General features: G+C 42.8%; 1 protein-coding gene across 6 annotated transcripts in view; it reads right to left on the bottom strand.

The window, feature by feature from the left end:
• The window catches only part of PANK1 (pantothenate kinase 1), a 49,998-nt gene that overhangs the window by 11,700 nt on the left and 17,775 nt on the right, over positions 1–20,523 (bottom strand). For 3 of the 6 annotated variants that reach the window (XM_076338733.1, XM_076338732.1, XM_076338736.1), the window contains 2 exons: positions 20,400–20,447; positions 7,603–7,955 (listed from right to left, as the gene is read on the bottom strand). In XM_076338733.1, the coding sequence (XP_076194848.1) occupies positions 7,603–7,955; positions 20,400–20,447 (401 nt within the window). Of the gene's footprint in view, positions 1–7,602; positions 7,956–16,249; positions 16,360–16,755; positions 17,105–20,399; positions 20,448–20,523 lie in introns of those variants that run through there. The other 3 variants (XM_076338731.1, XM_076338735.1, XM_076338734.1) reach the window with 3 other exon arrangements.

A 20,523-nucleotide genomic window follows, 5' to 3' on the forward strand; every position in this document is an offset into this window, starting at 1 on the left:
CCTTTTGTTATACTTGCTAGTCCTCAAAGCCTGGAACTAGAGAAACGAAATAAGACCAAAAAAACCCAAACCATCAGTCTCAAAGACCTCAATATAGATCCAGTTATTCATAGGACAAGAGAGACAGGTGAAGATAATTTCTTCTTGTTTCAGTATTTCCTCCTGTAACTTTTGCAATCTCTTCATATTTTTTTCTTGGTTACCACATGGCTACACAAATTACAATTACAGAAATGCAGCATAAGAGACTTGAACCATTTAGCCAGCAAATAAAAAGAACAAATACAAATCGGGAGAAAAGGTTTTTAAAGAAATGTTACAAAAATCTTAAGACTACTTTGCAAGTATCTTGGATTTCAGCAATTTCTTGCTGTTAAACTGAGAGGAAAAGCTCCAGTCAAGAGATATACAATACAAGGCATTAACATAATAAATGCTTCATGCACTCTTTCTCACAATGGACATTGCATGGAGCCCACTAAGTCATGACTCGTTAGAGGATTTATTTTGTTAAAATCCAACTAACATTGCACATAGCTAGTCAAAATAAGGAAAGATTCTATACTAACCATGATCTTTCTCCAGGTTATGTGCTGTACAGTCTCAATTTCCTCATCTTACTGTATAAGCTAGATGCGGCATGACCAAACACGACCTAACACAGGTACAGCATGGACAAACAAACACGCTATGAACCAGAAGCCTGCTATACAAAGACAAGTCATTAGCAGATTTACGGCCCCTACTATCAAAACCTCTATTCTCCCATAAGCCAAATACCCAGCCACAAGCTGCTTTTGTCTCATCCTTGTTACACTTTTATAAACAGGTAAGCACCAGTGAGAGACCATGCAAGACATAAGCAAGCAATATAAATCTAAGAGTAAAACACTTCTGGCATCAGTGCAAAAACACAGATAAAATCCTTGTTTCTACAAACTCTCCAGTCAGCCCACCAATTTTGTAAGGACAGAACAAAAGAAACTAATCAAAGGTTCTTTTTCAAGCACTAAGCATAAAAGTTTTATTAGGTCCAGCCCTCCACGCATAAAAGACATACTAGAATTTGCTTTGCTTTTTATAGCTCTGTGCTATATTTAACAGCTGATATACTGTAAGCAGAAAAGCCCTATTACTGCTTTCTTTCATGTATGATATTCATAGCAGACCGAAAAAACTATTTTCCTGTGTTGTTGCAGCAGTCTGGTTTTCATTTTTGGAAGGAGCAAGACCGGCATCAGTATTCCACGTCGATCTGCCTTCAGAGAACCGCGAGCTCTGCAGCCACCAGACCCCTGAGGCTCCAAACAGCCCAGTGAGCCCCCACTGTTCTTGTTTCTAAACACAAGTTAGGGCACAGTTGCAAGAAATGTAGTAACCCAGTCTTGTACAAGCAGCCATGACAGAGCCAGGGTCAATTCCCAGTCCCTTTCCCTGTATATAGAACAGCTCTTTCTCTATTCGTTTCTTTGCTCGCAATGACTCAAGCAGCAAAACTGCATCACAAAATAGATGTGCCTGTAAACATCGTTAACTAAAGTATCAGTAGGCAAATGTTTTTTTCCGGTGCCATCAACTGACCTACCACATTCTACTTGTCCTCATCTTTCAGCTGTTCAAACCACCTCTCCTTGCAGGAACTGCAGTTTACATGCAAAAATGCAAAACAAAAACAGGAGTTGTGTGTAGAAGCACATTTTAATTGGATGTTTTTCCCAGAACTTTTTACAGAATGCATTTGCAGATATTTTCCAGCCCTTTACAATCCCTAATGTAAGCGCAGAAAGCATAATGGTCAACTTGTGCTGCTCTGCACTCCTGTAACTATATTCAGCACAATGCCTCTCTAGAAAAGTTTTGTGTCAGGAAGTTGTGCTGTGAGAGGAAGAACTGCAGAACAAAGTAGTGTACAGGACCCTGGAGGGAGAATTTATGATGGTTACAGGGAAACCATACGTACATTTTTTCAAAGAACAATGTTTCTACATTATAGCCAGATTGTAGAAATTCCTCTTTATTTTAGACTGTTTTTTAAACATCAGGGGAGGGGAGGGAACAAAACACTTTGGACCTGAAGGAACTCTTCAGGACCATCAAAAGGAGGGACTCAGGACTTTAACCATGTTTACAAGCGAGTGCAACACAGCAAGTAAGTAATGAACACCTCCCCATGACAGTTCACACTCCTGCAACAAACTCCTGAAACCCAGCTGATTTCAAGGATACACAAAAGGTCTGTTGTTACTATGTACAGATGCTATTCTAAAGAGAATGAAAGCCCACCTCTTGTTGTACACTTACAAGAAATGCTGGAAAACGGTACTGCCTGTTCAAGTTTAGGGTTTGTTTTTTTTTTTTTAAATAATATGCATAATGTCAAACAATTTTTAGCTGTATTCAAGTACCAGACAGTATAAAAGGAAAAAAATGTGGTACCAACTTGCTGCTGCTTTGAAGTATGGAAGCACAGAAGTCAAAGACTTGTGTCATGTTTGTTTCTTTATGGGTGAGTAAATATTTCCACCTCAGCAAAGAAAACATGAAACAGCCCAGTCCTCAAGAAGTGAGCTGAGGGCAGCCATGACATATGCAGCACAGTTGAAGCCTAATGGATCAACATTGGTGTGCAGACATCTTTTCAATGAAGCTCCAGCTCATGAAAGATTTCACCCAGTTTGAATTTTCACACTGTTACCGAGTTCTGGTGGGCGCAGGAACGTCCAAACCTAGATGCAGTTACAAGTTCATCTGTCTCTTGGACTTCCAATCAGAAATAAGAATTTTTTTCTGTAAGAAACTGTTAGGAACATAACGTCTTGCACGTTTTTAATTATCAACTGCAACAGCCTCATTTACTATATCACTCTGGCTTTTATATGCCTTCTGGGCATTGCTCCACTTTTTATTTCTTATAATAGCTTACAGTCTAACTGTTCCTTCCCTCTCCTTCCCATTACCTCTCCTCCATTTTCATTAAGATGCACTTTGCTTCCTTTATATTTTGATTGTCTTCACCTCAACACCCAAACCTGCTTCTTTTTGAGCTCAGATGAGGTACTCTCCCCAGCTCATTCCACACCCTGAGGCTGGGAAATATCCACTCACATTGAAACAAGACAAAGTCTAATGCAAATAAAGGGTAAGCCCAACATTCTCTGAGGCAGAAGGAGATAGACTCTGCACCAGCTTTGGGCAAAAAAAGCACTAGTCTGGGATCCTCTGCAGAGGATCTGCCCTCTCGCCCAGCTAGCTGTAAGGATCTCTCCCCTCTCTTGACAGGAAGAAGATGCACATTGCTTCTCCCCATTCCCTCTGTAGAGTTTCCTAGCTTCTTGTGGTGGTGGTAACAGAAGGGATCATGGTTACTTCACCCGTTCTCTGGATGCCACTTGCAACTCCAGCCCAGTCTACACACTACAGGACAGCACCTATGGCCTGAGCAGCAGTGTCCAGCCTCCTCAAGCAAGTGAGGTGCAATAAAATTTTAGTGTCTTACGCTAACCTAGAGTTACACAGCTTACTCATCCTACAGCACAGGACAAATGTGTTCTTTAAACAAGTTTACTTGTTTTAAGATAAATACAGTCTACAAATCATCCACAGGCATTCGGTTCATACCACGAAGTCAAGCCTTAGAATCAGCTAATAACTGGCACATGGAAATCACTCTCCAACAGCCAAGCCTACTCTTAAAACATTTTTCGTACAGGTTATGGGGAAGGTCAAGGCCTGAGTTTAAGTTTGTGTTGGCAACAGATTTCCTTCCTCCCCTGCCCCAAATGTTGTTTATTAAGTGATTGGTTTTTGGCCCAGGCCCTGCTTCCACTGAAGCCAGCAGTAAAATTTCTGTCAAGACAAGTCAGGTTCTGTAGGTGTCTGTTCAGGAAAGGAATAGAGATCCCACCTTTAAGCCACTGCAATCGACAGGAATTTTGCAATAGAGCAGGTTTTAGACAAAAGTCTGAATAGTCCTTTCTTCCCTCATCTCCCATGTATCCTTTACATTGAGTTGCTTTACAAAACTGAGTGACAGCCTACGAATTTATTCCTCATTACATTAACAGCACACTTTTGTGCAAGTAATGTGCGTGTGCTTTCATAGAGTATAAAGACATTTATATTACAGGTACACAAGCAAGTTAATGTACTCCTTACTTTTACAGAAGTGATGTTACTTGAGCATTTACAGAATATGCAAGGTGACAGTACGTAGTTGGGGAAAGGAGAGAGGATTATCAGAATAAGGTGACAGATTCATCCATGCCTTAACACCACTGTTACCTGAAAATAAAGTCAGCCAGCCATAAATACGAGTCATTCAGAAAGGGGGGAAAAAAAAAACGAACAAAAAACAAAAACAAGAAAAAACACCCTAAGCTGGAAACGGTCCTTTTAGCGAATTACTTACTGATGCTCTTCAATGAACATTAAGTATAAACATATGGTTGGTAAAATTATTTCTGTGGTCTAGTTTAACAAATAAAGTCAGTTTTCCTGCTTCTAGGAGCATTCAGATCTTAAGAATGAATCAAATGATTTGCCAGGCTACTGATCGTTATTGCCGGCAGTCACCAAGCAGTCCATGGAGACTTCTCCAGGTCTCCTCCTATCCAACGCTGTGGATCAACATGACAGGGAGGTCAGATTGCTAAACCTAGCTAGCTTTGTAGATTTAGTTGCCTTTCTATGGCACAGAAGACAGGCTTAACGTAAACAGAAGATGCTTCCCAATTTTATTTTATTTTTTAATACACAAAAGCAAGAGAGATGTCTAGATCAAACCTATTTAACTCATTTAGGGATTCAGAATTAGACACTGGAACAGGCAAGTAACAACAGGGTGTTTGCTTGTCTATTTTAAGGAGAAAAAGGTGCTGTAATCTAAGAAGGATTCCTTCTTTGGGATTTGAATGCTGTTTTGCAATATGTTGGATCTTTTGTCCTAAATCTATGCAATCCTGAAAGTCCCATGAGCATTTAGAAATACCACAAAAGACAAATAACTTAAAAGCATGTACATAGGGAAATAAAGGGCCAGAACAAAAGCATGTTACCTATTATCAGTTTCATGAGTTTCCTTGAATTTAGCCAGATTTTTTGATGAAATTAAGAACATTCACAAACATACTTTAGTTTTTCCACATTGCTTCTAAGTTACAGAAACAGTAACATTTAAAGCCTCCTCCATATAAGGCATTATACAATATTGAATCCTTCAACAGCAGGATATTAGACTTGGCACATGTTCTCTACTTCCACAGGTGCATTAGAGTGATCAAATATTTGAAACAGACATTTAAATGCTTTGAGAGAGCAATCCTGAAGCTGTTGTCCAATGTCAATTTACAGTCAGCGGAACACACCGAGATAGCCAGCTGCTGTTACAATGGCTAATGAAGCATGACAATTTAAGTGCCAGTACCCAGGACACTCAGCCCTTCGAGAGAGATTAAGCAAGCAAACCTTCATGTAATGGATAGTATTTTGCTTCTGTAATACTCAATGGATATTACAGTTTGAGCCAAGAAATATTTGCTATAAAGGAAGGTGTGGGACTGGAGAGCTGTAAGAAGAGGTGTCCAAAACACTCACTTAGGTGTGAGTGCACTTCATGGATTGCTTTATGCTACAAGACACCCTAGCCAGCCTTTATTGTTTTTCTTAAACTACCTACAAGTGTCGCAGCACACAGAATGTTAACTAACACTGCAGAGATGTGGGATTGCATGCCTAAGTCCATCACTAATTTGCTGTGTGACCTTATATTTTTGTACAGTAGCTAGCAAAACAGCCCCAACTTCAGTTGCTACATTGACTATATTGCAGCTGAGATGACAGAGACCGGTCCCCCACTGTAAATTGCATATTTATGCTAGATAAAGCCAAAGCTATGGAGAGAAATGCCTAGCTGTGATAGCCACCAGGTAACTTCCAGCTCAATTCTGCAGCTGTGGGAGCGAGGGACATGGACTTCCTTATGAAGTAAGCAACTCTAGCTGTTATTACATGACGCAGGAGAGATGAATTTGGGAAGACTGACCATTCCAAAGGGATAGTCAGCCTCTTCAGAAAGTCTCAAAGTGACCTCCCATTGTCACTAGAGAACGTGACCTGAATCATCCGCTGGACACATGGAAGTACACTCAAAAACCTGAACTGAGGCTACATTGACTAGCACTAGAACTCACCTCCTACTCTGGTGCCAACATCCTTAGACAATGCAAGACAAACTGAAACTTCTGAAGACTCAGTTGTCAGTAGGGGATTTACAATCAGCCGAAAGTACAAGAAATGTGGCACTAGTAGTGGACTACTACAGCAATTCAGAAACTTGATAGTCCTTCATTAGACTAGCTGCTTCCATGTCCAACATTTACTGAAAATGATTGCACAAGTGTAACAGCTGGAATTCATGTTGATCTCTTACAGCATTCTCTTTCCCCCTTAGGATCTTGGTCATCTGGTAGATGAGGGGTATTGACAAAGAAAAACCTCTTGTACTGCAGGAATGGATGCTTGGAGGTGAAAAAGAAGCATACAAAGCCAAGAACTACAGTCAACGGCAGTTGGTAAATCAGCATGATAGCTCCCTAGACTGAATCAGAGACAGAAAAGCAACTGATGTAACCTGTTCTACCCAGCAGCCATCCCTCACCCTCAAGATCAGGTCAAAAGCTGGGGGCAGAAGTGTCAGGCCTGCCTGCCAAGTAAATAATTCACATTAATCTTAGTGAGACTGCTCTGGTACAGACAGACTAGTCATTCTTTTACAGAAAATAAATTGAGATATGCCCCAGTAGACACACATACACAACAAGCAACTGCCTCTCAAATGACTATTTCTCTCTAACGCAGTTTGTACAATGGCTCTCTATGCCTCTGTCGCCACAATCAATTTTTGCTGTGCACTCTAGTGCAGTCATTGGGGAGCTAGGACTATTGCCGAAGTTTATACAAACAGCAGCATCCCAATACTTCAGATTTACAGCAGCTTCCAGAGCTCCCTGCAGAGGTTATTTTTAAATTCTAAGGGATCTGGGACCTAGTCACCTCATGAACTGCCTTTCTTCACATGACATCCTCCCAGAATTGAAATCAAAAGCTAGCTGCTATTGTCATGATTCCATACACTGTTTCTCCCCCTGCTCCACACTTGGTCTTCCAGACTCTTGACTTAAGTCTGCTTGAAGATTAATACAAGGGGAAGGAAACCTGAATCTAATCTCCAGCCTGTATGGTTTCATTTCTGGTTTTCTAGTAGATATCCAGTTTGCAAGATGAGTACCTGTAGTCTCAGGCTTCTAGGTTGTCATAACACGCTCTTAGTTGATTATGAGGCATCTGATCATCACAGCTGTACTCTAAAAAAAATCATTTACTGAAGACATCATGCACAGTAATACTTCAGTAGAATACCCTCCCCTGTGCCCTCCACATTCTCAACAATTCCACCAATTAACAAATGTGAATTGATTCTGTTAGTCTTAACCAGTTAGGATGGACAAAAAAAAAAAAAGTTATTTGCTCTGCAAGTTCTAATAGAAGGACTCCCACGTCTCCCCAGAGTACTTCCCACTGAACCCATATGAACTGTTCACGTACCGTTCTAAAGTCCTCCTCAAACTTGTAAGCTCCACCTCCTGTGGCACAGAGCGTAGTGTGCAAACTGGAGAAGTTCTTTTCACTACCCATCTGTATGAACCTGTGCATGGCACAGCTGGGAAAGCGGATGAAGTGCAGGTTTCCTTTACGTCCACACATAGTCAAATTTTTCAGTTCAAGATGGACATCGCGAATGCCAGTTTTACCATAGGCTGTATTGGAGGTCAAGTATTTCCTAATGCTTTTCAGGTTTTCCACCTCCTCCTGTTCCTCTTCTGCAGTAATGTCCTTAGGTTCAAAGTAGACCAGTTTAACCAATGTTCCACCGATATCCATTCCAAACCATGGAAATGCTAAAGACAAGAGGGTTGGGGAGGAAGAAAGAGAAAGTCACTATAAATATACAGGTTAGCCATACCACTTAAAACATTTGCTGAATGACAATTCACTGCAGTCACAGTAGCAGCATCTGCTCCTGAAAGCCGGCGGTCACTTACATGTCCAATTCACATATATTAAACACCTCTCTAACTTAAGACTTCATAAAGCCTCAGTTAAGAAAAAGAATAAAGAAAATCTCAAAATACTCTTCTCTGGAGAAGCAGGTTTTAATAAAATGAATTTTTTTTTTTCCCCCCAGGAAAACATTTTATTCTTCAGTCATCACCTCTTGACAGAGCACATTTACCTCATTTCACCCAGTCTGACTCCCAGCACCAATTCTTAAAATAGACTAAGGAGGGGAGAAGGAACAACCAACCAGACAGGAGAACAAGATTTCTCAAGTCACATTCCCACCGCGTAACATCCACAATTGCCTTTCCAAGACCAGTTGGAATTTCCAGAGTCTGAAGAGCAGCAATACATAACCCTCCCATTACGCTGAGAGTCTCCAGACTTCAAGCCACCGGAACTAGCAGCTCTGTTGGAACTATACCACCTGCATATATTAGCAGAAAGAGAATGAGCCGTTTTAAGTTCAATATTTACCACTGACAGTCCTTTTCTTTGAGCATAGACTCCCTTTGCTGGTATATGTGTTAACCTATCACACAACTATACAAGAAATGCCACTATTTGCTTCTCAGCATACATAGACTTGCCACAGCCAGCCTAGGTCTACCAAAGCCTTTGTTCTGTTAATAGCAAGAGAAAATGACTATGGAGAACACGCAGACTGAACCGGGTTGGTCTGCCTGCTCTGCTTATATATACATGCATACATTTTAAATAGTAAGCCAGGTAATTTTATGAAGCAGTAAGAAGTGAGAATACAAAATCTATACACAGGTACTGCAGAAGGAGGCAGCTAGTAATGTTTCTCAGAGAAATTAAATTAAAAGTACTGAGTATGCGGCTAACATCTAAGATGCATTTCTAAAATAGCAGTCACACAGTCACCTCCCTGCTTTTAGGGAGAATCAGGCAGACTTGCTAGAAACATGATTCTACCAACTAGGGCATCCCCACTTAGTGTTGATACAAACTCCAGACCATGGACACCAGATGCATTATTGATTTTTCTGCCAGTGAACCTAAATGTAAACAACTTGGGGCAAGATTTTAATAAGCATAGGTGGTACTGATCACACTGTTCTTACTCACGTAATCACAGATCAGTATTAAGTTACTCAACTTCAGGCTGAAAGGAGCTTAGAGTCTTTTACTTCTTACCACAAGGGTCTCAGCATCATTCTTGTCTGGCTGAATAATTCAAAAGTCTAAATTTCACAATTGTTAATACCCTCCCCAACCAATCCTTAAAGGTCAGATGTTTAAAACGGTTATTTTGCTCCATTGCTGTATGCCAAATAATTGAATCATCAGTTTCTCCCCCCTTTCCCTAAGGACAAGGCAGGCATAATGCATAAGCTCCCATGAAGTAACTTCCTTACAGTTCAGTTTTTCTAAGAGCACCTACTATTATCTGTTGTAAAGTCTAATTTCTTCTTCCATGCCCTACAAGCTGCAAGACACAAAGACACTGAAATGAAGTCTAATTTGAGGTTTGGGAAGATACACCCTATGCAGATGCATCAGTGCTCCCTGAATGGGAAGAATTTGAAACAAGCATTTTTAAAATAGGCTTTATTTTAAAGAGGAAAAATATTTTACCATACACTAACCTGTAACTCAAACACTTTTGGAAGTACAAGGTAAACATTTAAGCAAAAGTGGTCTGGTCCACACTGTACAATACTACAATGCAGTGAAGCTCAGGATGCCAATCCCATTAGTGATTTACACAAATCTTTATTTAAGCTACTGAGAACTTTAATTACCTGTCCCACTGGAACAGTAAGTCTCCTCCTCAGATGTATCTTAATTATGCAAGCAGGAAGTTTAATTTTAAAAGCAGCATGGTTGGACTGTGCAATACAGAACCAAGCTGTAGCTAAGTGTAAGCCAATTTCCAATATTCTACATTAAGGGCATAAAATCTGCTACAGTCTACCTGTACCAACAGTTGCTTTTAAGCTATAGCGTAGATTTAATCTTTAAGAGAGCGAAGAGGCATTCCATCCTCCTATCAAACACAAGTCCAGCAATAAAAGTGTTAAGTACTAACAGCTGAGAGTTATTCATAAATGACTGTCAAGACATTTACTTTTACATCTTAACATTTTGAGGAGTCATAACTAAATCATTAACAAAGAATAAGTACTGTAGAAAACAACTATGAAGTTATTTCAAGTCTGTATAGCTCTTGGCATAGGTACACATAATGCTCACATTTAAAAAGCAAGCAGAAATATCAAGACGCTTTTTTTTTTAGTTTATTCTCTCTGTGAATCTAAGCTCCTTTCATTTTGTTGTGAGCTAAATGGAGAGCTGCAGAAAGAAAAGAACTCTGCTCTTAGAACAGCAGCAGTTTTCTTCAGCACAAAGAGCACAAGATCAGTCCACAACAACCGATATTTCAGTTATGCAGAACAGCAGCTTAGTTTTCTTCACAGCTGCTAACACCAGCTATCTGTTGGAACTACTTGCAATAAAGACGACAATTATTTTCGCTGGTTGACCAATTAGGACAAAAAACAAGTCTCAAAGTTCCTGACAAGTCCCACTGAAATTCATGTAACTTCTGTACAATTAGAGTGACGGTAGAAACACTTCTGTACTCCAGCGATTATTTAAAAAGTTTATTCATTGTATCTTTTGTTCCTATCAATATGTTCCAAAACAAAATGCACCACTGAAGCACCATCAGTTCTTTTCAGTATCTTTAGATAACCCACCTTAGCTGGTACCTATACACTTCAACTCTCCTGACACCACTGAATGCAGTGCTAATGGGAGCATGCATGCAGACTGCAAGGTGCTCCTGGGTTTTGCTGCATCCCTGAATACAGGGCCATTCAGAGGCCACCGAAAATCATTAGGGCCCTCACTGCTACAACCAGGGGGTATGAAGAAAGAAAGGTATTTGTGTAGATACAGTCTCCACAGGCTTGAGGGAAAATGGGGGGGAAATAGTGGGGTTTTTTTGTTTGTCTGTTTGGGGTGGTTTGTTTTTTTTGTTTGTTTTAAACTGGAAGTCCAGCATTTCATTGATAACCTGAATAAATGTCCAGTTTCTTGAGTTATTAAAAGCCAGGAAAGCAAGGAGAAGAAAGTGAAATCCGTCACATCCACATCTTAGACTGATAACAGTTATTCAAAACTGTGTGATTTGCTATGAAAAATGAAGACACTGGATATGCTGCAGAAATGCTTTCACAATGTAAAAAATGCACTTCTTAACTAGAATTGTCTGATAAGACTGTTATGAGCTGGTTTCTTTCTTCTCAAAGTCAGTATGCAATATACCTATTGGATCAATGCAATCTATTACTGTGGAGAAAATAAAACTATTCTACTGTATTGCTACACTGCAGTAAGTCATAAAAAACACCACCACTGTAAAATCTAGTTCTAGGTCCCATAGAACTGATACAGAAGGCATCAAGATGAATCATGCATTCTTAAAAGCCTAGCATAAATCAAAAGACTCCACTTATCTTCTTAAGAAAATTAATTCTCTTTATGTTAAACTGCACAAACTACTTAATGGTTTGTTATCTTGAGATAAAAATCTCCATTACTCCAAAATTTAGCTGCAGAAGCATGTGACAATGCAAACAGAAGGTATCTACAGCATTGCATAATTAGGTAATCCAATGCACATCAAGAGCTGTGCTATCTGGGGGAAAGGTTCACTCATGAGAAATTCCATGATACATTTCACCTAGTTTCTGCACAAACTTTGAAGAGTATGAACCTATACGGCTATTCCTATAAGGCATGTTACGTTCAGAACTGAACACATTTGATTTTTAAAAATCCTGTGCTTAACATACACTATAAGGAGGGGGTGTGGAGGGTAAATACAAAATCGCAACATGGACAAGATCAGCAGAAGCAAGAATGAAAGGGAACTCCTAGGTCACTAAGTAACATTTCCCCCCATTAAAGAGGATAACCAAGGGTAATCCTTTTCATATGTTTAAACAACCACCATGTAAGGCTAGCTGAATCTTTTTACTCCTCAGCTCTTAGGAGGAGATTGTGCCTGAATCCTGCTGGTTAGAACTTTCTTCTCTCTACCTGGACCCTAGATTTATCCATGACCAATTTGCAGCAGTTTCTTCTTTTGCAAAACTGTTTCAGCTTATACATCTCTCTTATAAGACCTGTATTTCCTTGAACACAGGCACAGTATCTCAATTTTTTATCACTGATTTGAATGGTAGTATCAATACTCTGATATCTTAGTCATAAATAATTCAGATGAAATATCTTAGGTTCAGCTGCTTTTCTTCCTGGACACACATATGATGAAATCCTATTACTTCATTTACATTTTTCATTTGCATTTAATTTGCATTGCTTTATGCGCTGATGATCTAAGAACTTCCTGTTTTAATTGGGACTGGAAGAGGGGAGACAGCACGCCAAAAATAAGAAACGGGGGGAGGGGGGGGGGGAGAATCAAAACGAGTCCCACGTAAGATGGGATAGTATTCTCACAGCTTCTGAAAGCTGCTTTCTATTAAAAAAGTTGATAATAGCTTACATATATTTTTTCAATTACTTCTTCCTATTTTACACAGTTATTTTGAGCAATCCAAACACGTTGTAAAATAGAAGCATTTGTTTTCCTTTGAACAAAAATAGAATATATAGCTTAAAAAATTAATTAACTCTGCTTAGCAATGGAAGTTTCTTCACACCTTACAAAGCTAGAGCTAAATAAATCATGCACATATATCAGACGAAGCCTTCCAGTTCATTTTCAGCAGCAAAGGCTTATTGAATGTCTACCTCCTCACCAGAAAAAAAAAAAAACAACCACCCACAAAACACAAAAACACAAACCAAACCAAAAAACTTCAAACCCAAAAGCACAGAGCTGTTTGTGAAACAGTTGTGACCATTCACACAAATGTAGTCATATTACCACAAACTGATTTCTGAAGGTAGCACTGGGAGACTAGGTCACTACCTAGCCCGTACAGCTTCATTAAAAAACCCTAACAAATGGAAGCCAAACTTACGAGGCTACAAGAAGCAAAGATTAGCTATCAAGAATCTCATTTTTGGATCTAACAGCCCAGACTGATGGAAGTGATTTGCTTAACTTTCCCATTCCTGTTGGAAACACATTATCTTGTTGGTAAGGCAGATACGCAATTTTAACTCGCAGGATGCTGGACCACAACACACCAACTAGTTCAGTTTGTCATGACCAGTTCTATTCCTTAGGCAACCCTCACTTCCACCTTCATTAAAAGCAGATGGAGACTAACTTTACACAGCATGTCACCTGAAGAAATTCTTAAGATTAAAAGATTGTGGGATATTCCAATGCCTTGGACAAAATTTCAGTAACCGATAATGTACTTACTGTGTCAAACAATAGCAAGACCAAAACCATTTTCACTCCTGTATTCTTCACTAAAATATACTATATAATCATGGCATTCTCTGTTTAACATCACCGCAGGTGAAGACAACCCTAGGTTCTTCACAGGTTCCACCTGGCCTAAAGTAGTACTACATAACCATGCTGCAGCCAAACATCACAGGTGTAACAACCTGAATACCTGCCAAAAGCGTTCTTTACTGTGGAGGGCTTAGAAATTAACCATGGCAATTACAATGCATATTAGTTGTCAACGGTCACACTGCCTCAAAACACACATTCTTTGACCCCTAACAGCTACCAACTGACTCGGGGTGAGAAGTAAGATGCTGATTGGAATAGAGACCCCAAAGCTTTACCTTAATTTAAGAAAAGCAATAGAATTAAGATGTCCAGCTGGCTTCCTCCCTATGTCTGATGTAGAATAATGCTGTGAAGCACCCGTCTAGTTAACCGCAGTGCTGAAATCTTTGTCCTTACTTGGCTACAATGCTGTTTCACTGGGATCGATGAAGGCACTTAACTGCTCTTTTTCTTTCTTCTGTTCAAAGATCACCTTTAAGCTGAACAACATGACACTTCAGCAGGCTTTTGAAATTTGCAGAATTCACACCATTTCAGTATTTTATTCTCTTCTGGAGCGCTTCACAGCGCAAGGCATCATTACAGATAGCTTTCTGTATTGCTGTGATACAGAAAGGTAATACAAACCCTAGTCTCACAAAGGGTCTGCACTAATGATTGAACCAGAAAACTGACATAAGCCTAATATCCCTGAAAACTCATCTAGTTCAACTAAGAAAAAAAACAAAAGCAAAGACAAGCTTCTCAGCAGAAGCAGCAGGAGGTGAGTCAAAGGGATAAAAGTTAGTCCCCAGATCCTCTCTCACCGCAGGCTAATCAGCGAAGCACGCTGGTTCCCTTCTCAGAGGAGAAAAAGACTTGGGAATATAGATGTCTACCTCACTTTGGCAGAAAGTAAAAGCAATCAAGAAAACATATAATTTATAAGGATTTAAAGGAATAATTGCTGCAGAAAGATAGGTTTCATTTGTTTAATTATTGGGAAATGACAATTATCTCATTATCTTTTCCACCACGCAAACCAAACCCCACAATCAATACTGAAGTCTTACATGCCATGTGGCAACTGCACTTCATTTTGCAATGTGTCCTTAAGCACAGAACAAACATCTGCAAAGGCTGGGATTAAATACAAAAACCAGTAAAACGGGACTGTGTAGTATTCACTAGAGATGGATACAGTGGAAAGCTATGCAGCACCAAGAGAATTTGAGAATAATTTAATGAATTTTTTAAGCTGGTGACAATGTGCTATCATATTTTCCTCCAAGGCTAATACTAAATTGCAAATCTATTCTTGTACAAAATAAACCATATAAATTAAAAAGTATAAGATCAGCAAGAATTATTTTATTCAGCAAAGAAATTGCCCACAAAACAGTTCTACGAAGCACTTCCCTCACCTGCTGTTTTCATTAAAGCCTCATTTCACTAAAACCCCACAACTGAAGACTCGGTTGTCATACATCTTGGGCAATATAGCCAGTCACCCTACGCTCTTTACTCTGACAGGCTCTTTTCCCCCTCAAGATGGGAGGGAATCCAAATTCCTCATTCTTTCTTATTCAAGTGATTACATGAATCCCCAAAAGCCTTATTCTTTGCTTCAAAATAGTTTTTACTATTACGAAGAGTTTGATATGCAAGTGCTGACTCTTCTTAGTTACACCAAATCAAAATGTAAGTTCTGCAGTTTTTGTTCCCGAATGAAAGTGTGAAGCTGGACAAAGACTACAAAACCAGTCTGTGACAGAGAATGATTTAGTGACCAACACATTAAATTTGGTAGAAGACTAAATTAACTATCAACAGGTACTGTAAGCACTACATGATTAATCAATACAGAGAACATTCTAAGGGAAAGCGGTATGTGTAGCTCAGCAAAAACATTCAGAAAGCCAGAGAAGGCACTGGCTAATAAGTAGCCCTGTGAAAGCTGCAGCTCTTCGAGGCTGTTTCTGACTGTTTTGTTCTGCTTGTACAGAAAAATTTTTAAGTATTCAATTCAAAAGAAAGAAAAAAGAAAAATCCAGAGTAGCTGAATGCACACTACTTCCTACTGAGTAGAAACATCTTTAAGTTTTGGCAGTGGGTAGCTGTGATCCTGACTATCCCCAATTACCCTTTCGGAACATGCCGAACTTTTAACAAAGAAGCGAACATTTGTTGGCTTCATTCGAAGGTCTAGTGAAGTGAGAGTGCAGAGAAACCGAGTACTTTTTCCATTGGATTGTTTCACGTGTAGAGTTTACCATGGAATTATTCAATAGCTCCATACCTACATATAGGAAGTTAGCTATGATCAAGTAAGTAAAACATACTATTAATCAACAAACCTTATAGAATTAAGTACATTACAAATACGGATGTCTGAGACTCATAGCCTTAAACCGAAACATGAAGCGGACAGCCAGTTCACTAACACCTCCCAAACCGACCAACCAAAAGCCACAGGCGATGCTCTAAAGAGCGTATTACAAATTTATCGTGTTTGCAAGCATCTTCTTCCCCCGCCCCCCCACGTCAGAATAATTTGCACTCGGCTCCCCGGTCTACTTTTTTCTTAATTCTAACAACGTTTGGGGAAGGAGCATGTGCTAAGACCGCAGAGCCTTCCCAACGCACGAGAGCGCCCAGGTCGACCCCCGCGTTACTTACAGTGCTGCTTGGGCACTATGAGCTTCATGGGCGCGTCCGGGAGGCGGCGGAGGCCGGCAGGACCCTGGGCGCCGCCCGACGCGGTGCTCGGCGCGGCGCAAAGCTGGCGCCCGCCGCCCGCCCGCGTTTGTGCCGGGCCGCCGCTCCCCGCCCGCCGCCGCCCCATTGGCGCAGGGCGGGCCCGGCCCACGCGGCAGCGGGGCCGTGCCCAGGCGCCGCCGCCGCATTGGCCGGCGCCGGGGGCCCTCGCTCCGCCCGGCCGGCCCGCCGGCCGCGGGGGAGGGGGGGGACGCCCGCGGCGCGGGAGCCGGGCGGCCGCCTGCCCCGGCCGGGCGGCGCTCTGCAGGGGAGGCGGCGCAGGACCCGCGGCCGCCTGACAGCGGGCCGATGTGGAGGCCCGCCGGGCAGGGCTGCGGCAGCGCCGCACGGAGGCGGCCGGGCCGCCGAGCCGAGCCAGCGCCGCCCCGCAGTGCCGCCGCGCTGAGCCCCCCGCGCTCATCACTTACGTGGCCTGTGCCGCCGGCCCGAGTCCATCCTCCGGCGCAGCCTGCATTTCTTGGCCGGGGAGCCGTGGCTGAGCGGCGGCAGCTCCGGGCGGAGCAGCAGCGGGTGCGACGCCTCCCCGCAGCCGCCGTTACTCAGCGGCTGGCTCGAGGGGTGGAAGCCGTTCTGCAGCAGCCCGCCGAGCAGCGAGCAGGCGGCGGCGGGCGGTGGCGGCCCCGCCGGGGCGGCGGGCTGGGCGCGGAGCTGCTCCCCCATGGCGGCAGCCTCTCCCCTTTGTCTCCCAGCTCAGCTCCGGCTGGGCGCGGCGGAGCCTCCGCTCATGCCGGCGCCCGTGCCCGCAGCTCCGTGCGCTGGGAATGCGGCGCCCGCCCCCCCCCGCCGGCGGCGGCGGCGGCGCACGGCGCAGGCGTCCTGCCCGCAGCGCGCTGCAGAGGGGCGGCCGCCGCCCTCCGCCGGGGACGCGGCGACCCCCCGCCCCCGGCTAACGTGCGCGTTCCCGGCCGCCGCGCCCGGCACCTGCGGGGCTCCGCGAGCAGCCCCGGGAGCGCGCCGGGGCGGGGGGCTCGGGGCGGGCCCCCGGGGGCGGGCCCCCCCCGTCGCCCCCACTCGCACGGTGCCGGCTGGCAGGGGCACGGTCACACTGGAAGCTGGCAGCCGGTACAATTTCAGCGTGGCTTCGCTCCCGTGACTCTGTCCGCTGGTGCACGCCGGGCAGGCCTGCCCCCGCAACCGGCCGCGGCGTCATTTTCGCTTCAGGGTGTCCAGAGGCACACTCATGTGACTCAGTCTCGGAGGTGTCTGTGCGTGTGATCCCAGGTATGCCTTGTACCTCACACAAAGTTATTCGTGCAGCAGCATCAACCTTCAAGTTTTTGTCTACATTGTCATGTGTTTCCTCAACAGCTTAGAGGGACTAGCGTGACCTTGAATGCGCTTGACCTCATGCTTTTTTAGTATCTTGGCTTTCTCTGCGCAGCACTGATAATCTTGTGACTGTGGTTTACTCCCTGACCACTGAGACATCCAAGTGTAAAAACACATTTTCTGAATGAAAGGTATTAAGCATCAAGCGGACGTGAAATAAAACCGGGTGAACTGTCCTGTGGCGCCATGTGTGTACTTGAAAAGAAACACTAATTGAATTTTGCTCTGCACATGAAGGTCATTTCTTTGTACAAACTGCCAGTCCCTGCATGGATCATTGTCCTTAAAGTAAAAACGGGTCACATAGCGGCTCCTCCTTACACCTAAAATTAGTGCAGGACACAGGCCCTCCACTGTAAAACACCTACAAAGAATGAAGAGCTAGTCTAACTGCCTCCAGAAAGGGATACTCTATTAAGAAATGGCTTCATGAGACGTAACGTGACATTCTCTCCACTTCTTGGCTGGGACCAGAACATTACTTTTAGGTAACTAGGAGCAAGCCACAGAAAAACACACGCATGAAGTTGGGGAAATGAAGAAAGAGTGTTTGAGAACAAAGAACAAGTAAAATTTTCTTCCTAAAAACCAGTAACCAGTGTTCTGAAGATGATCGCTTCTAGGGAAGTGATCGTGCCCCTGTACTCGGCCCTGGTGAGGCCGCACCTCGAATACTGTGTTCAGTTTTGGGCCCCTCACTCCAAGAAGGACGTCGAGGTGCTGGAGCGTGTCCAGAGAAGGGCAACGAGGCTGGTGAGGGGTCTGGAGAACAAGTCTGATGAGGAGCGGCTGAGGGAACTGGGGTTGTTTAGCCTGGAGAAAAGGAGGCTGAGGGGAGACCTCATCGCTCTCTACAACTCCCTGAAAGGAGGTTGTAGCGAGGTGGGTGTCGGTCTCTTCTCCCAAGTAACAAGCGATAGGACGAGAGGAAATGGCCTCAGGTTGCGCCAGGGGAGGTTTAGATTGGACGTGAGGAAAAATGTCTTTACTGAAAGAGTGGTTAAACATTGGAAGAGGCTGCCCAGGGAAGTGGTTGAGTCCCCATCCCTGAAGGTATTTAAAAGACGTGTAGATGAGGCACTTAGGGACATGGTTTAGTGGGCGTGGTGGTGGTGGGTCGACGGTTGGACTCGATGATCTTAGAGGTCTTTTCCAACCTCAATGATTCTATGATTAAAACTGAATTTTCCTCATATCCTAATGCACAAGCAACTGCTGTAACTGCCAGCCCAAAAGCGATTGCCCTGAAGAGGGTAGGAAGGCAGGCAGGCTATATACATTTACTGCTAGAAGGAGCTGTAGTACTTCCAAAACTCTGAAATTCAAGAACTCCCTAACTTACTGAATTATGTTTAAACTAAAAACCAGAAGGCTGCTACCTGGACTGGCAGGGACCTTCATACCACTTGTTGGCAGTTCTAGGCAGCTGGCTGGTGAAGCTTTATGAACTTTCCTTGTTAATTCAGACCTCTTGGGGCATGAGGAATCCTTGCTGCTACTGTCCCCAGCTGGCAATGGTTGTCCCCTTCTCCGTCCCTGACACAGGAACTGACGGCACATACAACCAGCCCGATGCAAAACAGGGGATCATTCCTGCAAACCTGTTTTTCTCTGCAATTGCAGTGTAACTGGGAGCAGACACATGGGCGGTTACTGTATCTCGGCTGAAGGGTGTCAACTTTTTACCTTACTCCAACAAAAGCAAGACCACCTTTAATTGCATGCTTACATTTCCTTGTGGTAGGATAGCAGTCCGTCCACTGACTCTGCAACGGAATACAGTACCTGCTTCAAGTACTGTAACCGATTTTAGGCCCTAAACTTTTGGAGTAACTAACAAAGGATTAAATGAAAACGTGAAGTTTTAGTCTAGGAAATGAAAGATCTGAAGGGATATTCAATTCTGGAACAGGTAACAGCAAAGCAAATACATCACAGTTGCTGAGAAACAAGAAAGAATTCCTAAGCGATAACTGCAGTAAGCAAAATCCACTTTAGACTTGAGGCAGACATTTCCTAGAATGAAGTTAGACAAGCATTAGGCTGCACCGGAAGACTCAGCTGTCCATAGCTGCAGGTTTTTAGGAAAAGTTAAATATCTGTGAGGAACAGTCTAGGTAGAGCTGATCCTGTCTTAGAGCAAGGAGAAGGCACGGCCTAGACACCTTTCTGAGGTTCTTTCCAATCTTTTATTTCTAATTAGATATTTCCCTAATATTTTGCTGTAAATATTGCACAATTATGCCCAGGATAGAAGTGGACTAGACTGTGCTGAATAGAAGAAATAGGTCAGGAAAATACTGTTAGGATATGATCCAAATCACTGACAAGTTCAGGGGCAGTGTAGACCAATGGCATATAACAACAACAAATGTCCTCAAATAATGCTGGAGAAAATAAAAAAAAATGGAGAAATGTCAAAGACTGTTCAAATCAATTGACAGGTTTTATGTACAGGGACAGATTCACTTCTAAGTGTGCAAGTTTCCCTGATCTTGTAAGCTCTCCAGCAGGAATGAACGAAAACACTTTCCAAACTTTTTGCGTTGTGGAAAGATTAAGTTTCAAACCAATGTGCTGCTTTATCAAAACAATTTCAGACTCTTGTACTGATGAGTATCACACAAACTGATTTCTGCACTGCAAAATACCACCTTTTTCATATTATTTTTGTTTACACTTGTTTAATTTTGGAATGAGTTTTTAGACAGGTTTTACATACCCTCTTCAGTTTTGATTTCAGAATTCTTCAGCTCTTCTGCAGTGTAAACTAAGACAAAGGGAATAAAATTAGAGTATGTTTAATGTATTATGTGATCATCTGTAAGGGTTTAAAATGAAGGAGT

This window comes from Aptenodytes patagonicus, chromosome 5 (genome assembly GCF_965638725.1).
Source record: "Aptenodytes patagonicus chromosome 5, bAptPat1.pri.cur, whole genome shotgun sequence".
NCBI lineage: Eukaryota > Metazoa > Chordata > Aves > Sphenisciformes > Spheniscidae > Aptenodytes > Aptenodytes patagonicus.